This window comes from Onychostruthus taczanowskii, unplaced genomic scaffold (assembly GCF_017590055.1).
Source record: "Onychostruthus taczanowskii isolate IOZ18803 unplaced genomic scaffold, ASM1759005v1 scaffold17, whole genome shotgun sequence".
In the NCBI taxonomy this organism is placed as follows: domain Eukaryota; kingdom Metazoa; phylum Chordata; class Aves; order Passeriformes; family Passeridae; genus Onychostruthus; species Onychostruthus taczanowskii.
This window is the reverse complement of record NW_024498906.1, coordinates 14,330,159-14,343,933: the sequence shown is the minus strand read 5'-3', so window position 1 is coordinate 14,343,933 and position 13,775 is coordinate 14,330,159. Positions and strand designations below refer to the sequence as shown.

The 13,775-nt window shown below is 45.1% G+C and overlaps 1 protein-coding gene across 3 annotated transcripts in view; it reads left to right on the top strand.

Annotated features, from left to right (window-relative positions):
• Positions 1 to 9,218: 9,218 nt before the first annotated feature.
• The window catches only part of C2CD2 (C2 calcium dependent domain containing 2), a 32,448-nt gene continuing 27,891 nt past the window's right edge, over positions 9,219 to 13,775 (top strand). For all 3 annotated transcript variants that reach the window (XM_041399895.1, XM_041399894.1, XM_041399896.1), the window contains exons 1-2: positions 9,219 to 9,578; positions 11,507 to 11,605. In XM_041399895.1, the coding sequence (XP_041255829.1) occupies positions 9,297 to 9,578; positions 11,507 to 11,605 (381 nt within the window). In that variant the 5' untranslated portion in view covers positions 9,219 to 9,296. The remainder of the gene's footprint in view (positions 9,579 to 11,506; positions 11,606 to 13,775) is intronic.

The following is a 13,775-nucleotide window of genomic DNA, read 5'->3' as shown; positions in this document are numbered from 1 at the left end:
CTTAAAATTTAAATTATGGGAAAAAATGTTAGTTGCTTGTTTATAAATAAAGTACTTTTGAAGAGTGTCTAGTTTGGCCACAGCCAAAATAAAAGGCAAATTTATTGATGCAAAAGCCTGTTTTCATCATATTTTGTTTAATTTTATAGCTGTGTATCGAAGTGACAAAAAGTTAGAGGTCTTGTTAAATATAAAAAAGTGTTTTGCTTTTTTTTCTAAAATTTGTGACAGGAACGTGCAGATGTTTTAATATATAGATTAGAATCTATAATTCTGTCCTTTTTTTGCTATTTTTATAACCTATCAGATAAATCTCAGAGAACTATCCTGCTTCAGTGGGAGTGGAAACTAGTGTTGCATTTCAGGGGAGCAGTGTTGAGCCATGAAACCTATTTTGGTTTGGGACTTTTTTTTTCCTTTCAGGCACTGCGTTGGCAAAGCCTCTAAGCCTATCTTAAATCCATTAAGATCAGTCTTTTTTTTTTTTTTTTTTAATTGTTCTGTGCAAGTTCTTTGCTGAATTGGGACCACGACCAACCTTGAAAGTGAGCAATGGCAGCAAAACACACGAACCAGTAAGAGAACCGTCTCTGTCTCTGGTTTTGGGATTTTGGTGAGGCAGAGCCAAACACCCCTGGCAGGTGATGGAGGAGATAACCTGGTGAAGAGGGTGAGCCCAGAGTCAGTCTGGGCTGTTTCAAAAATGAGATGTTGCATTATCTGTGACCCCAAGCAGCTGTAAGAGGCTTGGCCTGCGTTTCCTCTTCAGGCAGGAACATCCAGGAGATTTTTTTTGCCTGATGTTGTTCGTTTTTCCCCAAGTGGGACACGTGGGTTTGCTCCAAAGCTCTGCGTGTTCTCTGTTGCTGTTCCAAGCTTCCAGTGTTAAAAAGAGTTCCTCCCATGGGATAAGGACAGACTATGCCTAATTTCTTGGCTCTAACAGTGAGGCTGCAAATACCTGGCATGAGCCTGTAATCTGGCATGTGCCTATACTGTTCAATAAAATTGTTTACATTTTCCTACCAGAAGATTTAGATAAAAATCAAAACAAGCTTAGGGGGTTGTTTTTTGTTGGAGTTTTTTTTTTATCTGTTTGTTTTGGTTGGGGGTTTTTTTAGTGTTGCTGTTATTGAATCAGTGTTAAAATATTTTTTTTCTGTTGTTGCTGAGTACAGCCTGATAGTATTTTTAATGTAATTGATTCTTGTTTATTTAAAATGACTTGTGAAAAACTGTACTGTAACTGCTCTATGAAAAGGGACACTATCAAGAGAAAAGCTGGATACAAAAAATTAACATACCTATATTAGAAATACTTTAATATTGAAGAATTTAAAAACAAATTGAGTCATAACACTTGAGCTGCTTGGGCATGAAAATCCTATTATGGGCAGCCTCAGTTGTTGTGAGGATGCCTGAAAAATGTAACTGAATTCTGTGGGTTGAGCTGATTTTTCATGTAGCTTTTCCTCTCACTATTCCAGAATAAAGGACTCAATCCTTTTTTTCCCTTTTCCAGACTCTCTGTGTGTGTCTTTATCTTTTAAAGACACAAGCTTCCTATTGCAGCAGCAGCTTTGATTCAAAGGTGTACAGAAAAACCAGAACAAACCCTCTTTTCAGCATTAAGTGCAAAATACACATAAAGTACATATTTTAAGGCTTATTCTTGACAGTGTCCCTTTTTAAAAAGCAGGAAAATGGGATCACTTTAAGTGCTTGGGTACAGGGGAATAGTTTCCTACTAGAAATTGGAATTATCCAATATATTTTCTAGAGAGTTTTCCGGTTAGTTACACAAAATCACTTGTCATTTTAAAGGATTATAGAAGTAAGACAAGCAACTCTGGGTTTATAATCCTGTATACCTTATACCTTCTATATCTGTTCAATACACCAGGATGGGTTTTTACTTTTTTTAGGACTGAGACTTAATAGATTAAGGCAACTTTTTCTTTAATGTAATGTAAAATCCATTGCTGCTTTGTACAACTTTTTCTACTGTGTGTTTTCTTTACTTAGATCTTGACTAAGAAACGTTGACGTCCAATAAACTTACACTTTGTTTCTTTTGAGTCACCGTGTCTTCTGCTGGGATCTCTTGGCAGAGGTGTTGTTATTGTACAAACCATTGTGTCTGCAGAGTAGGAAGTGAGTTTGTAAGAGAGCATCTTTTGTTCTGTTTGTTGGATGGAAGTGCTACTTGTACATTACTAAAATAGTGGGGGGTTGTTTGTTTTAGTAAGTGCCTCACTGAACCTTTTACTGGAAAATACAGGAAAACCAACTGCTCCAGACAATCTCTTAAAAACTTGAGCGCAGCCCAGATCCTGCTTCATGTGCAATCAGTGATTTGTGGGAGGAATGTCTCCATCTAAAACTGGACTGAGCCAGATGTTTGAGAAGACACAGCAATGTTTCTGGTTTTGCAGCACTCTCATCCAAAGCAGTTTTGCTACATGAATTTCCCTCTTCAAAACCCCTTGTGTGGGAATGTAGTGTGTGGATTCCCATAAAGCAGAGAATGAGTTTTTTAGCTTTTGGGAATGGGGTTTACTCAGTTCCTCTCCACACTAGGTGTGACCTGTCTTTGAGAGCATTTAGGCCAATTTTCTCAACTTCTTGGACTCCACATTTGCTGTCCTCTGCCATTTTTGCCTCGTGCAGTGTGGTTGGACCCACTGACCAGTTTTACCCACATTTAACAAAGGAGACAAGGTCTCAAGAATCAACATCCCACAAGTTCTGTGCAAATCCCTGCCTGGGTGTCAAGGAATGGTGTCAGTGGGACACCACAAATCCAGTGGGAAAGGATAAGATTTGCACAGAGGATGTGTTCAGCACTCACCTGCACTTTTTAACCCCAGCACTTGTCACTGTGTGTGTGCACTGACCTCTCAGAGGGAGCAGGGCAATGGCTCAGGTGGAACACAAGGCAGAGCTGAAGGACCAACTGTGCCAAACATTTGGATCAGGGGTTAAAAGGGCACTCTGAGCTCAGGAGGATTTGGGCCTGTCCTTGAAAATGGGGACAAAGGGCTCGTGGTTTGTCCCTCTGTGGGGTATCCCTGCCCCTCACAGGTTAGGGGAGCTGTGGAAAAGGTAAAAAGAGGGTGGAGAGCTGCTCTCTGACCCATTCACAGTCTTAAATCCCCGGAGATATAGCTGTCTCTTTCTTCTTTCAGATCAGAACAACTCCAGCTCTTCCTGCATCCAGTTAATACTGACACACAGTCCTCTCCCCATCACTGTTTCAGCACAGACTGACCTCTGCTAGAATGGTTCACAGAAAATGCTCCAGAGAACAAAAAGCCTGTGTTTGACATAAAACTCAAGAAACAAATCAAAATTATTAAAAGGGACTGATAATGGCATGAGCATGGCACCTGTTTTTGTGGTTATTTTTGTTCCAATTCCAGCTGTCCCTTTCTAAGACAGTTGGTGTGCAAACAAATCCAGCAATGTTTACTCTTCCATTCAGAGGGTATTTCCATCTATCATTCAATATACAAACAGAGAAGCATCCTTACTATTAGACCAACAGGGATGATATTTCTGTTTCCAGTCCTGAAATACTCTGGCAATAAAAATTTTCAAGGTGTTGGCTGCAATGAAGCAACATACACTTTAATTTCTCTTCCATTTTGCATGTGTTGAAATAGTACATTGAAAGTCAGTTTCTGCTGACAAAGAATTTGCTTTAAATTGAATTAAACTGATAAACTCTTAACAATTTGTTAATGTCTTGTCAGTCCAGGATTTGGGATGGATTCAGCTCTTCAGTGTCATGGAGCCCTGGTTGTAGTCAGCAGCTTGAGCTGATAGCTGAGGGCTCAGCTCTCACCCAGCCACGTGCAGCTCTCCAGTGAAGTCCACTGGTGTTAAAAACCTGCTGGGATTACTGAGATCCAGGGATGCTTCTGCTGGAAGGAAGAGACCACGCTGGGGTTTGCAGGCTCTGCAGGCAGATGGAACAAAGGACAATAAGGCAGAAGAGGTCAGAGAAAGTACAGTGACAACAGCAGGAGAGTGTGAGATACAGAGGAGAGCGTGCTGTGACCCTGCCAAAAAGAACAGCAAGAAAAAAACAGCCTCTGTTTTAAGGTGTCATCTGTGATTAATATGGCTCTTTTTGGTTCCCACTTATTCCCTTCTTCCCTAATGAATGAGGTGTGACACCTCTAACCCTTTTTGGCTGACAGAAACTGCATCTATTACTCTTGTCATCCATTAATTTGTCCTATAAAGTCTGTGAAAGAGTTTATGGGGAAAAAAAGCTACCCAAAATATATTAAATAATATTTCCTCTACAGTCTTGCACCAGGGGACGTTTTGGTGCTCTTGGAACAGTTTTTGGAGACTGCACATCCTGAGGGCTTCCTCAGGTGTGACAACTACACCTGTGCAATATTTGCTGCTGCTGCTTCTTTACTCATCAATCATCTGAGCAGCCAAATGCCACAAGAAGAAAACTTTGCCTTGTTAGCTCACATTCAGGTTATTTGTTTCAGGAGAAATTTGACAGAGGTCTGTAAAGGCATGTAAACAAAATTTTTTAAAGCATGAGGATAAAAAAACTGTAAAAGTACCAAATTCTAAGTCTGGAAGAGATTCACAGATACTAAAATGAGATTTGAAATTGGGTATTTTCTACCAAGTATTTACTACAAGGCTTAAAAAAGAGAAAATCACATAGAATCTTTGTTTTATGGAGATGATCCTATAATCTATTCTGTGCCTCTGATGCTGTGTGCAGGCATCAAGGAGGAGACAGAAACAAAAAGCATCACAAAAGGTGAAGCCCTCTCTCTATACATGCACAGGTCCTTGGATTTTTTTATCTGTCCAGCTGAACTGGAGCATTTTCACTGTTCCTCTGGAGGAAGGCATTTTTCAAAGCTTGTTGGTTTCCTACAGAATTCCTCTTTGTGCTGCTGCTCTCAGTGTAAAACGTGAAGATGTCTTTTGTTACTTCCCAAGTCCTTCCTGATGTCCCACATTCCCAAAGCCAGCTGGTCTGAGTGTCCTCAGGAGTCTGTTTGAGGGGCTCACGGGTGTTTGTACCGCCCGGGAGAAGCGCACACTCCTGGCGAGTCCCAGCATCAGCACCTCTGGGGATCCTGGCGCTCTCTGGTGGAGAGAAAAGAACGGGATCCAGCAGGGAAAATAAAGGAGAGGAAAAAAAAAAAAATTAAAAAGGCAGCTTGGCATGTTGTAGTTTCTAAATACTCAGGGTATTTCGCTAAAGTTTTGGTCAATATATTTTTGGAGAGTCATCATCATAGAAAAAATAATAGTCCCAAAAATTATTTTGCTTTTTTCCATTGCAGTGCCAGGTACATTCCAAACAAAATGTCTGTTGTTAGCCTTTGTCCCTTTTGCAAAATTGTGACCACTCAGGAATAGATTAATTACCAGATATGGAATGGTTTGGGTTGGAAGGGACCTTAAAAACCATCCAGTGCCACCCCTGCCAGGGCAGGGACACCTTCCACTGTCCCAGGCTGCTCCAAGCCCAAATGTCCAAAAATTCCAGGGATCCAGGGGCAGCCACAGCTGCTCGGGGCACCCTGTGCCAGGGCCTCCCTACCCTCACAGGGAATTTATTCCTAAAATCTAATCTAAACCTGCTGTCTTTCAGTTTGAATTTGGATTTCGAGAAAGGGGAAAGTGTGATCCTACAGGGAAAAGCAAAATTGTTATAATAATGATGCTTATGAATTATGACACTTATAAAATTAGTGGGTGGTAGACAGGTGGGCTATGGTCAATGCAAACATCGTGGTGCCATTATTTGTTTTCACACATTCTTTTTCCTTGTGCTCTGGTTTTGGGTTAAACCATGACCCCTTGAGAGCTGCATTATTGGTGCATGAAGGGCTTCAAAAGTGAGTACAAGTATCCAGGGTGACCCAACTTGGGTCAATTCAAATAGAATTGAAATATGGCTCTGCAGCTTTACTTTATATCTTAATACATAATTCAAAATTATGATTGGTCCAAATAAAACATTGTGACCCGTCTGCTCTGAAACTTAGCCAATTTGTCAACAATTACATTCATGGGGCATGGTTGTTTTTTTTCAAGACATTTTTAGGACCAGACCTGTATTTTAATAACAAAGCTAATTTCAGATCTGATTAAACACTCAGCTCCTGGCAGTGTGTCTCCTTAAGCAATTAAGAGATGTATGTATTTGGGCAAAGAAGAACGAAATGACCGTAAATGAATTGCAGTTTTCCTGCTATGAGGTCATGGTGGACACATTGCTTTTTCTTCTACAGAGATTGGTGTTTGGACAGATCAGATGTCTCCTGAGTTTGCAAATGAACTGAAAATAAAAGCAGTGAGGTGGAGGTCTAATGCTGTCATCACCTCTGAGCTTCTTTTTTATGAAGCAAGACTCCTTCATTAAGAAGAGGATGTTCTGTGGAAGACGAGTTTGGAGGGTTATTCCAGATCAAGAACCAGACATGTCCCAGCCTCCTCGTCCCCACACCAGCTCCAGCTTATGGAAGCTTGCTTGGTGGCACATCCCTGGTGCCAGGCTGCTGAGCACCTTCCACAGAGGCTTCTGGCCATCCCACCTGGCCCTGAAGCAAGACTCCTTCATTAAGAAGAGGATGTTCTGTGGAAGACGAGTTTGGAGGGTTATTCCAGACCAAGAACCAGACGTGTCCCAGCCTCCTCGTCCCCACATCAGCTCCAGCTTGTCGGGGTCCGCTGTTATTTGTCTCTGCCCCGACACAGGGAAAGGTGGTTCTCTGAGCACCTTCCACAGAGGCTTCTGGCCATCCCACCTGGCCCCTGCTTGCACACCCATCACCCTCCTCCTCAGAGAGCTGTCACAGAGACCCTCAAGTGCTGACTCAGATGGGATGTGTCCCATGTGCTGAGCCTCACCTAGAAAGGGCTTACAGAAAACAGACTGGAGTCCACATGAGGGCAGGACAACATGGGGGAGCAGTGTTCTGGCTTTGTGCCTCTCCTGGCACCACAACTCCTGAGCAAACCTGCCACAGCCAGCAGGAAGAAGGGCAGGGCTGTTACCTGTCTCTGGGAGAAAGGCTGAAATGCTGCATGTGAAAGGGCTCTTCCATGAGGGGACATGCTGAGGGATCACATTTCAGGAATGAAGATTTCCAGGTCTGCTTCTGCCAGCAGAGCTGTCAGTGAGGGGTATGCAGTGGTTCCACCACAGGCTGAGGCTATAAAATCTCAATAAAGACATGCTTATAGCCATCTTGCAGGTAAAGGTGGCATCACACAGAGTCCTGGAATGCTGCAAAAAGCTCTGCTGGCCAAAGTGTAGTTTTGACAAACTAAGCATATTTTACACTGCTACACTCTCCTGACAAAGCACTTGTTTCAAACCTCCTGTTAGACTGCATGAATGGCCTCTTACAAACCTTCTCTTTCTTTCATGTGGAAAACAGACTCTGGAGCACAGAGGCAGACAATCAGTGGGAAAAGTTTGTATTGATTTTGTCTCTTTGCAATGTATTTGGTTTTGTATTTATTTTAATTCCAGTGACTGAATATACTCCCTTTTTTTGTAAATTGTTACGTTCACAGCTTTAAAAATTAAATTTATAAAATAACTATGATTAAATTAATTAACTATGAATAACTATAAGCTATGATGCTTATTTCTGTAACATGGCACTTGGGGTAATCTCATATCCAACACTTTCCAGTGCTGGAGTGGCTGGGGAGGCATTTGAATGCTAATCTGAGGCATTTGAAGTCTCTTCTGACCTTGATGAATCCAGGACTTGGGGATTGCCCTGGGCCAGGTGCAGCACCTGAGCCTTGGCCGCATTGAACCTCATGAGGTTCTTGTGGCCCCACTTGTCAAGCTTGTCCAGGTCCCCGTCCCCAAGCTTGTCCCTTCCTTCCGTGGTGTCCCTGCACTGCTCAGCTTCCCATCCCTTGCAAACGTGCTGAGGGTGAGCTGGATCCACTGTCTGTGCCATTGGGGAAGCCATGCAAGAGCCCTGAGGGACAACCCTCGTCCCCAGCTCCTTGCCCAGCTGGTCAGAAGAGCAGGCCCTCAGTGAGCACTTGGTGGGGACAATGGGTGTGTCAGAGACTGAGAGGAACAGCAGGAATCTGACATGGATCATGAGCCTTCCCAATGGGGAGATGTTAGGAGCTACCAAGAGATCTTCATCTGGGAAAAGTCTCTTAAGCAAGAGTTCTCCCAAGGCAATGTCAGTAGCTGTGGAGAACTCTCCAGCTGGGATGAGGAAAGCAGGAGCTGCCCCAGGGAGAGGCCTTTAGCTACCAAGAGTTTTCCATGGGGAAGAATGCAAGGAGCAAGGGCTGTCCCAAGAAGCAGTCAGAAGCTCCCCAGAACCGTCTGACTGAGAGGATTCTCTTGGCCAAGAGCTTTCCTAAGAGGAAGACTCCTTTGGCCAAGAGTTGTCCCAAGGCAACGGTAGCAGACCCCCTGTGCAGTCCCATCGGGACAATGCATCCACAGCAACGGGGTCAAGCCCTTGCTGCTGGAGAAGGACACGGCACAAACTGAGCTTTGAGCTGAGTGAAGAAGAAGAAGATGGGGAGTTTAAGAAACATTACTAGTAAGAAAAAAGACCACAACTTCCCCACTCACAAAAAACCCAAAAAAAAAAAAAAACCTTCCCAAAACAAACCAAAACAAAAAAACAATAAGAATAGGACTAAGAGTAAGAATAAGAATATGATGCAGAACTAATTGTAGTAAATAAGAACAAGAAAAGGAATAGGAACAGTAAGTTGAATGAGAATTATGAGAAGAAAAAGATAAGGAGATATAGTAGCAGTAGTAATAATAAGAAGAAAACCAAAAATAGTAAGAAAAATAATAATAAGAATAATAATAATAAGAAAAATAAACAGTAGTATAAGAAAAACAAAAATAGTAAGAAAAAGAATAATAAAAAAATAAATAGTAGTAGTAGTAAATAATAATATTAATAATAATATTAAACAGTTGTAAAGTAAACAATAGTATCAAATTAAAATAAACATCCACAAGACCACAGAATGAAGGGAAGAACCTTATGGTTCTCCAGTTCCAATTAGAGTTATGTTCTGAGAACTAGAGTTATCTATCCAACTAGTTATCTTCTGCTCTCTCTCTGAGACCTCTTTCCTACTTTTTTCTACTGCTCTACCTCCTCTTTCTTGGTAAATAAAATCCATGTTAAATAAAATCCGTACATGAGCGCTGCGCGGGGCTGCGGCCGCCGCTCCCCGCCGGGCGCGCCTTGGACGGGTCCGGAGTCGCGGCCCCATTATGGTCAGCCATGGCGTGGCTGCCGGGCGGGCTGGCCGAGCTGCGCTGGGGCGCGCTGGTCGCCCTCTTCGTGGCGGCGCTAGCCACGCTGGCCGTGTACCTGGTGCAGTACGCGCTGCTGGCGCTGCGGAGGGGCCGCCCGCCGCCGGCCCCCGCTCCGCCGGTGCAGCGGGACGAGCTGCTGGAGGAGGGCGGCTCGGTGCTGGCCTGGGCGCTGTCGCGGGGCAGCTGGAGGCGGCAGTGGCGGCGGGCCTGGGTGGCGGCGCTCCGAGCCGAGGCGGCGGAGCGGGCGGTGAGTGCCGCGATGCAGGTGATGGATGGGCGGCGGGACGGAGGAAGGGAAGGGACGGGGGATGGCCGGCGGCGGCTCCCCCGCGCCCGCCGGGATGGGGCCGGCGCCTCCCGGCCGTGGGGCATCGCGCCGGGACGCGGCTCCGGGCGCTCCCCGCTGCGAGGAGCGGCTGTAGGGACGCCGGGACTTGCTGCAGGGATGTGCCGGGTGTGTTCCTGACCCTCCGTGTGTGTGTTTGTATATTTGCACGTGTGCGGTTGGTGGCTGCTTGGCAGGGATTGCAGGAGGGAGCCGGCCGGAGGCACGGAGTGGGAGCAGGGAAGGATGGGGAGGAAGGAAAGCCCCGACCCCCGCAGCCCCTGGCGGGGGTTCGCGCCGCCGATAACATTGTTCGGGCGTGGGGAGGAGGAAACAATGGAAACTTCCTGGCCTGGGCCTGCGGCCCGTCCTTCGGCAAATAATTCCAAGAGCTGGGCTTCCCCCGGCATGCCTGAGGCCCTGCTGTGTGTGGTGTAACTCCAAGGGCTGGTGGCCGCCGAGCCCGCTGGATGGTGGATGGGATGCTCGGGCTTTGGTCAGGTTGCCTGTGCCCCGGGTCAGGGAGGATGCACAAAAGGTGGTGTTTCTTCCCATCCCAACCCGCCCTTCCTGGAAAAGGCTCAGTGTGGCATCCTGCGCGTTGGTGTGTGATGGTATGCCCTGTGAGGTGAGGAGGTTAAGTGAGGCTGTGGCAAGCTGATTTCCTTGTCCTGAGGACTGAACCCTTGTCAGGTCAGCGCAAAATGCTGAGGATAAACTCTAGGAAGTGGCATGTCCCCAGGTCTCTGAATTTGTGTGCATCTTAGACCTCAGAGGTTCCTTCTTACATGTCAGAGAGCAGGCTGGGGAAGAAGGAAGCGTGGGGCAACATGTGTGTGTGAAAGATAAGGAATAAAAATGAGCACTTCCCAAGTATCATTGTAAGTTGTGCAGTAGAAAGAAAATATTTTGTGCACCTTTTCACATGGCACGGTGCGGTTGAGAATAGAGTGGGCTGTGCTAGGAAATGAAGGTTGTTTTGCCCTGCACTTGTGGAGGAAAAGGATCCCGACAGCTTGAGGACAGGTACTGGGAACCGAAAGTTAGCAGACACAAGTGACAGCTTCCTGTCCCCGAGCAGAGGGCAAAGCCCCTGGGACAGGGACAGGCACACCCTCCGTGCCCAGGTAAGCAGCTGGAGCCGGGAGTTCAGCGCCTGGCACTGCAGCGTGGCGTTGCTCCCGCTGTCAGCCTCCCAAAACAATGTCAGCAGCACGAAGCTAATGAAATTCCTGCGTGCAAAACAACCTCGGGTGATGAGGGAAGCGGGGCTGAGTGCTCCGTGTGGGTAGCAGGTGAAGAATGCAGTGCTGATGCTTCTGAAAGTATGACCTCAGTGCCCAAAGGCTGCCTCGCCTTGCTGTCTGTGTGACGACTGAGTGGCTGTCATCACTGTCTGCCTTCACTGATGAGGAGGGCTGGGCAGGGGAAGGCTTCTTTCCTCACCTCTGCAGGATGATATTTGGAGTTTCTTAGTTTTGGCATAGCCTGCTGCAGCCCTATTAGTGGGCCAAACCAAACACGCCTTTTCAAGCTGCAGCACTGATAAATCTTTGCTGCAGAACAGCAGTTTTGCTGGACCCTGTTGTCGTTCATGGACTTGGCTCTGCACTGTGTACCTTGATATTCTACTACAGGGAAAGATGAGTTGTGATTATGCCCATAGTTATGTCCTAAGTATATGTTTTCAGGCTCTACCTGGTATTATGTAGTGAGGTGTCGTGCAATTAATACGTGGAAGTTTTGACATACATTTGCAATTCCAGGAACTTGACTGGCAGTGCATTTTTATCACTTGTTTTCAGGTGATGTGTTCATCACCTAATGATGCTTCTTTTTTTTCTTGTTAGGATTCTCAGTTGCTCACGTTTGAGGAAGATGACCCAGCAGAACCACTTGAGCTAGCAGTTAAAGAAGTTACCAGTGTTGTAAAGTCAGCTGGAGAGAAGGTAAACTTTGGATTTGTTGCCTTTCCGTGTACTTTGGGTCAGGAACTGTTTTATTAGTGTGAGTGGACAATTTATTTGTCAATAGATCTGTACCCTTGACCTGTGTTTGTCGAAGCAGGTAAGAGGCTGCCTTTCTAAAGAACCTGTGCAAACTCTGCATTGATTCACTTCTTCTGCATGTTGTGAGCAGAATGTGCTCCAGGGCTTCCTCCAAATGCACAATAAACCAGGGTTATGCCAAGTTTATAGCTACGCCCTCAGTGAGCTCATGGAGGAGCCCTCTCCTCCACCTCCACAGTCCTGATGATGTTTCCCCGTCCTATTGCTGAGGTCTGCTGTGGGAACTGCATTGAGAAGAAGGAAATTTCTCTCCTGGGACTGGCAAACATCTTTGTCTGCCTCTTGCTGTTTGTGTGGCTGATGACAGGTTTGCTTCCTAAGAGTGAGCTGAGTAAGGATCAGTGGGACAGGTGCAGAGTCCTGAGGGTGAAGTCATGACTCTGCTGGTCCTTATATTCAGTGAGGAGCAACTCATTTCTTTCCTCCTCTCCCACTGCAAATACTGGGAGGTGCTTCAGTTCCTGGGAAATTAAAATAAGGCAGAATGTGGCTCTTGGAACAGTAAAAATACTTTAAAAGGGGAAAAAAAAAACCCCTATATATGTTTAGCAATGATAGCTCCTGCATTTTTGTCCTAGTGACTGGTTACATTAGGCACCTGCATCAAATTAGCCTAATGCTTTTCTTTTAGTTTGGCTTTGTTATTTTGCTTTGCTCGTCTGATTTAGATGCTAAGCAGCTCTACTATGATTCCTTTGAAAACTATGCATGCTTATCTGCCTGATACACAACTTAGAGGCACACCCTGACTGGTGGCAGCTGGGGATTGTTAACATGTAAAGCTGTTTGTGTACTTATTTTCTTCCTTTTTAAAAAAAATTCTTTTCAGTACCCCTGATCCCTGCCTCAGCAGTGGGGCTGGAGAGGCTGGGCTTGGTAGGGCTGTGGGGCTGGCATAAGTGTTAGTTATTCTGTGCCACTGGAAGATGCCATGATGGGAAACTGTAAAGAGAGGGCACTGCTAGGTCTGAAAGTGATGTGCTGTGTCATGTGTGAAGCCAGGACCCCAGGGAGAGCTGCTGCAAATAACAGCACAAAAAACTGCTGTCTTGCAGTGCAGTGTCTAAAATGTTGCTGGAAGGGACAAGCAGGGCTGGGTTGAGCCATTCCAGCATCTTAATCGAGGTGTTACACTGCAGACAGAAATCTGACGTGCTTTCAAAACAGCTTAGACTAATAGAAGCACATTTTAAAATTTATTGGAATAAGACAGGTTTGTTTTCATACACTGGGCTCTTCTGTACTGTGCCAAAACCCATTTCAGTAGTCTTGTGCACAGTTGCTGGAAAAAGTACTCTGAATCGTCCTTACTCCTTTACTTAAGGTACAACCTGAATATTTATTTGAATTACAGGGTATAATAACCTTAGGGTGCAGTCTGGTAGTTACTTTTCCTTCTTCTTGAAATGCATTCCTTTCTCTAAACACCTCAGTAGTTCTCTTATATGATAATTGTGTCTTGTATTTCCTGAGGTGATACCAAGGGTGTTTGTTTTTTTTGGGTTTGTTTTTTTTTGGTGTTCTCTTTTTTTGTCCGTCCTCTTCAAACTCTCAGTGTTTGCATGTGAAGCTGAAATCTGTCTCTGCAGCTTGCCCAAACTCAAAGTTCTGACAGAAATTGGTGTGTGCTGCACAGTGCAGTGCTGCAGACATGGTTGGAATGCTGCTGCTTCTCAGCTTGGCCCAAGCTGTGGTGATAGGAACAGAGCTGCTCTGTGGCTGGAGGTTACACCACACTGCCCCGTGATAAAGCCTTATTTATGTGTTGCCTTCACCCCAATTTTGGGCCAGAGCTAAATATATAGAATGAAGTGTCCTGTTTTCATTGTGTGGTATTGGTTGTTTTGTTTTAATAAAGTAAACATTAGAAATATTCTTGGTCTTAGCTTTTTCTGCCAGCCTTTCCATTAGTGCAGTCTATTTTCAGAGGACTTGAACTTCACAACAGAAACAGCAACAAAAAAGGCAATGAAAAAGAGGATTCTCTTGCTGGGGACTTGGCACAGAGGGTTGGATGGAGCAGGCTGTGATAGAAGTCTCCCTTTATTTT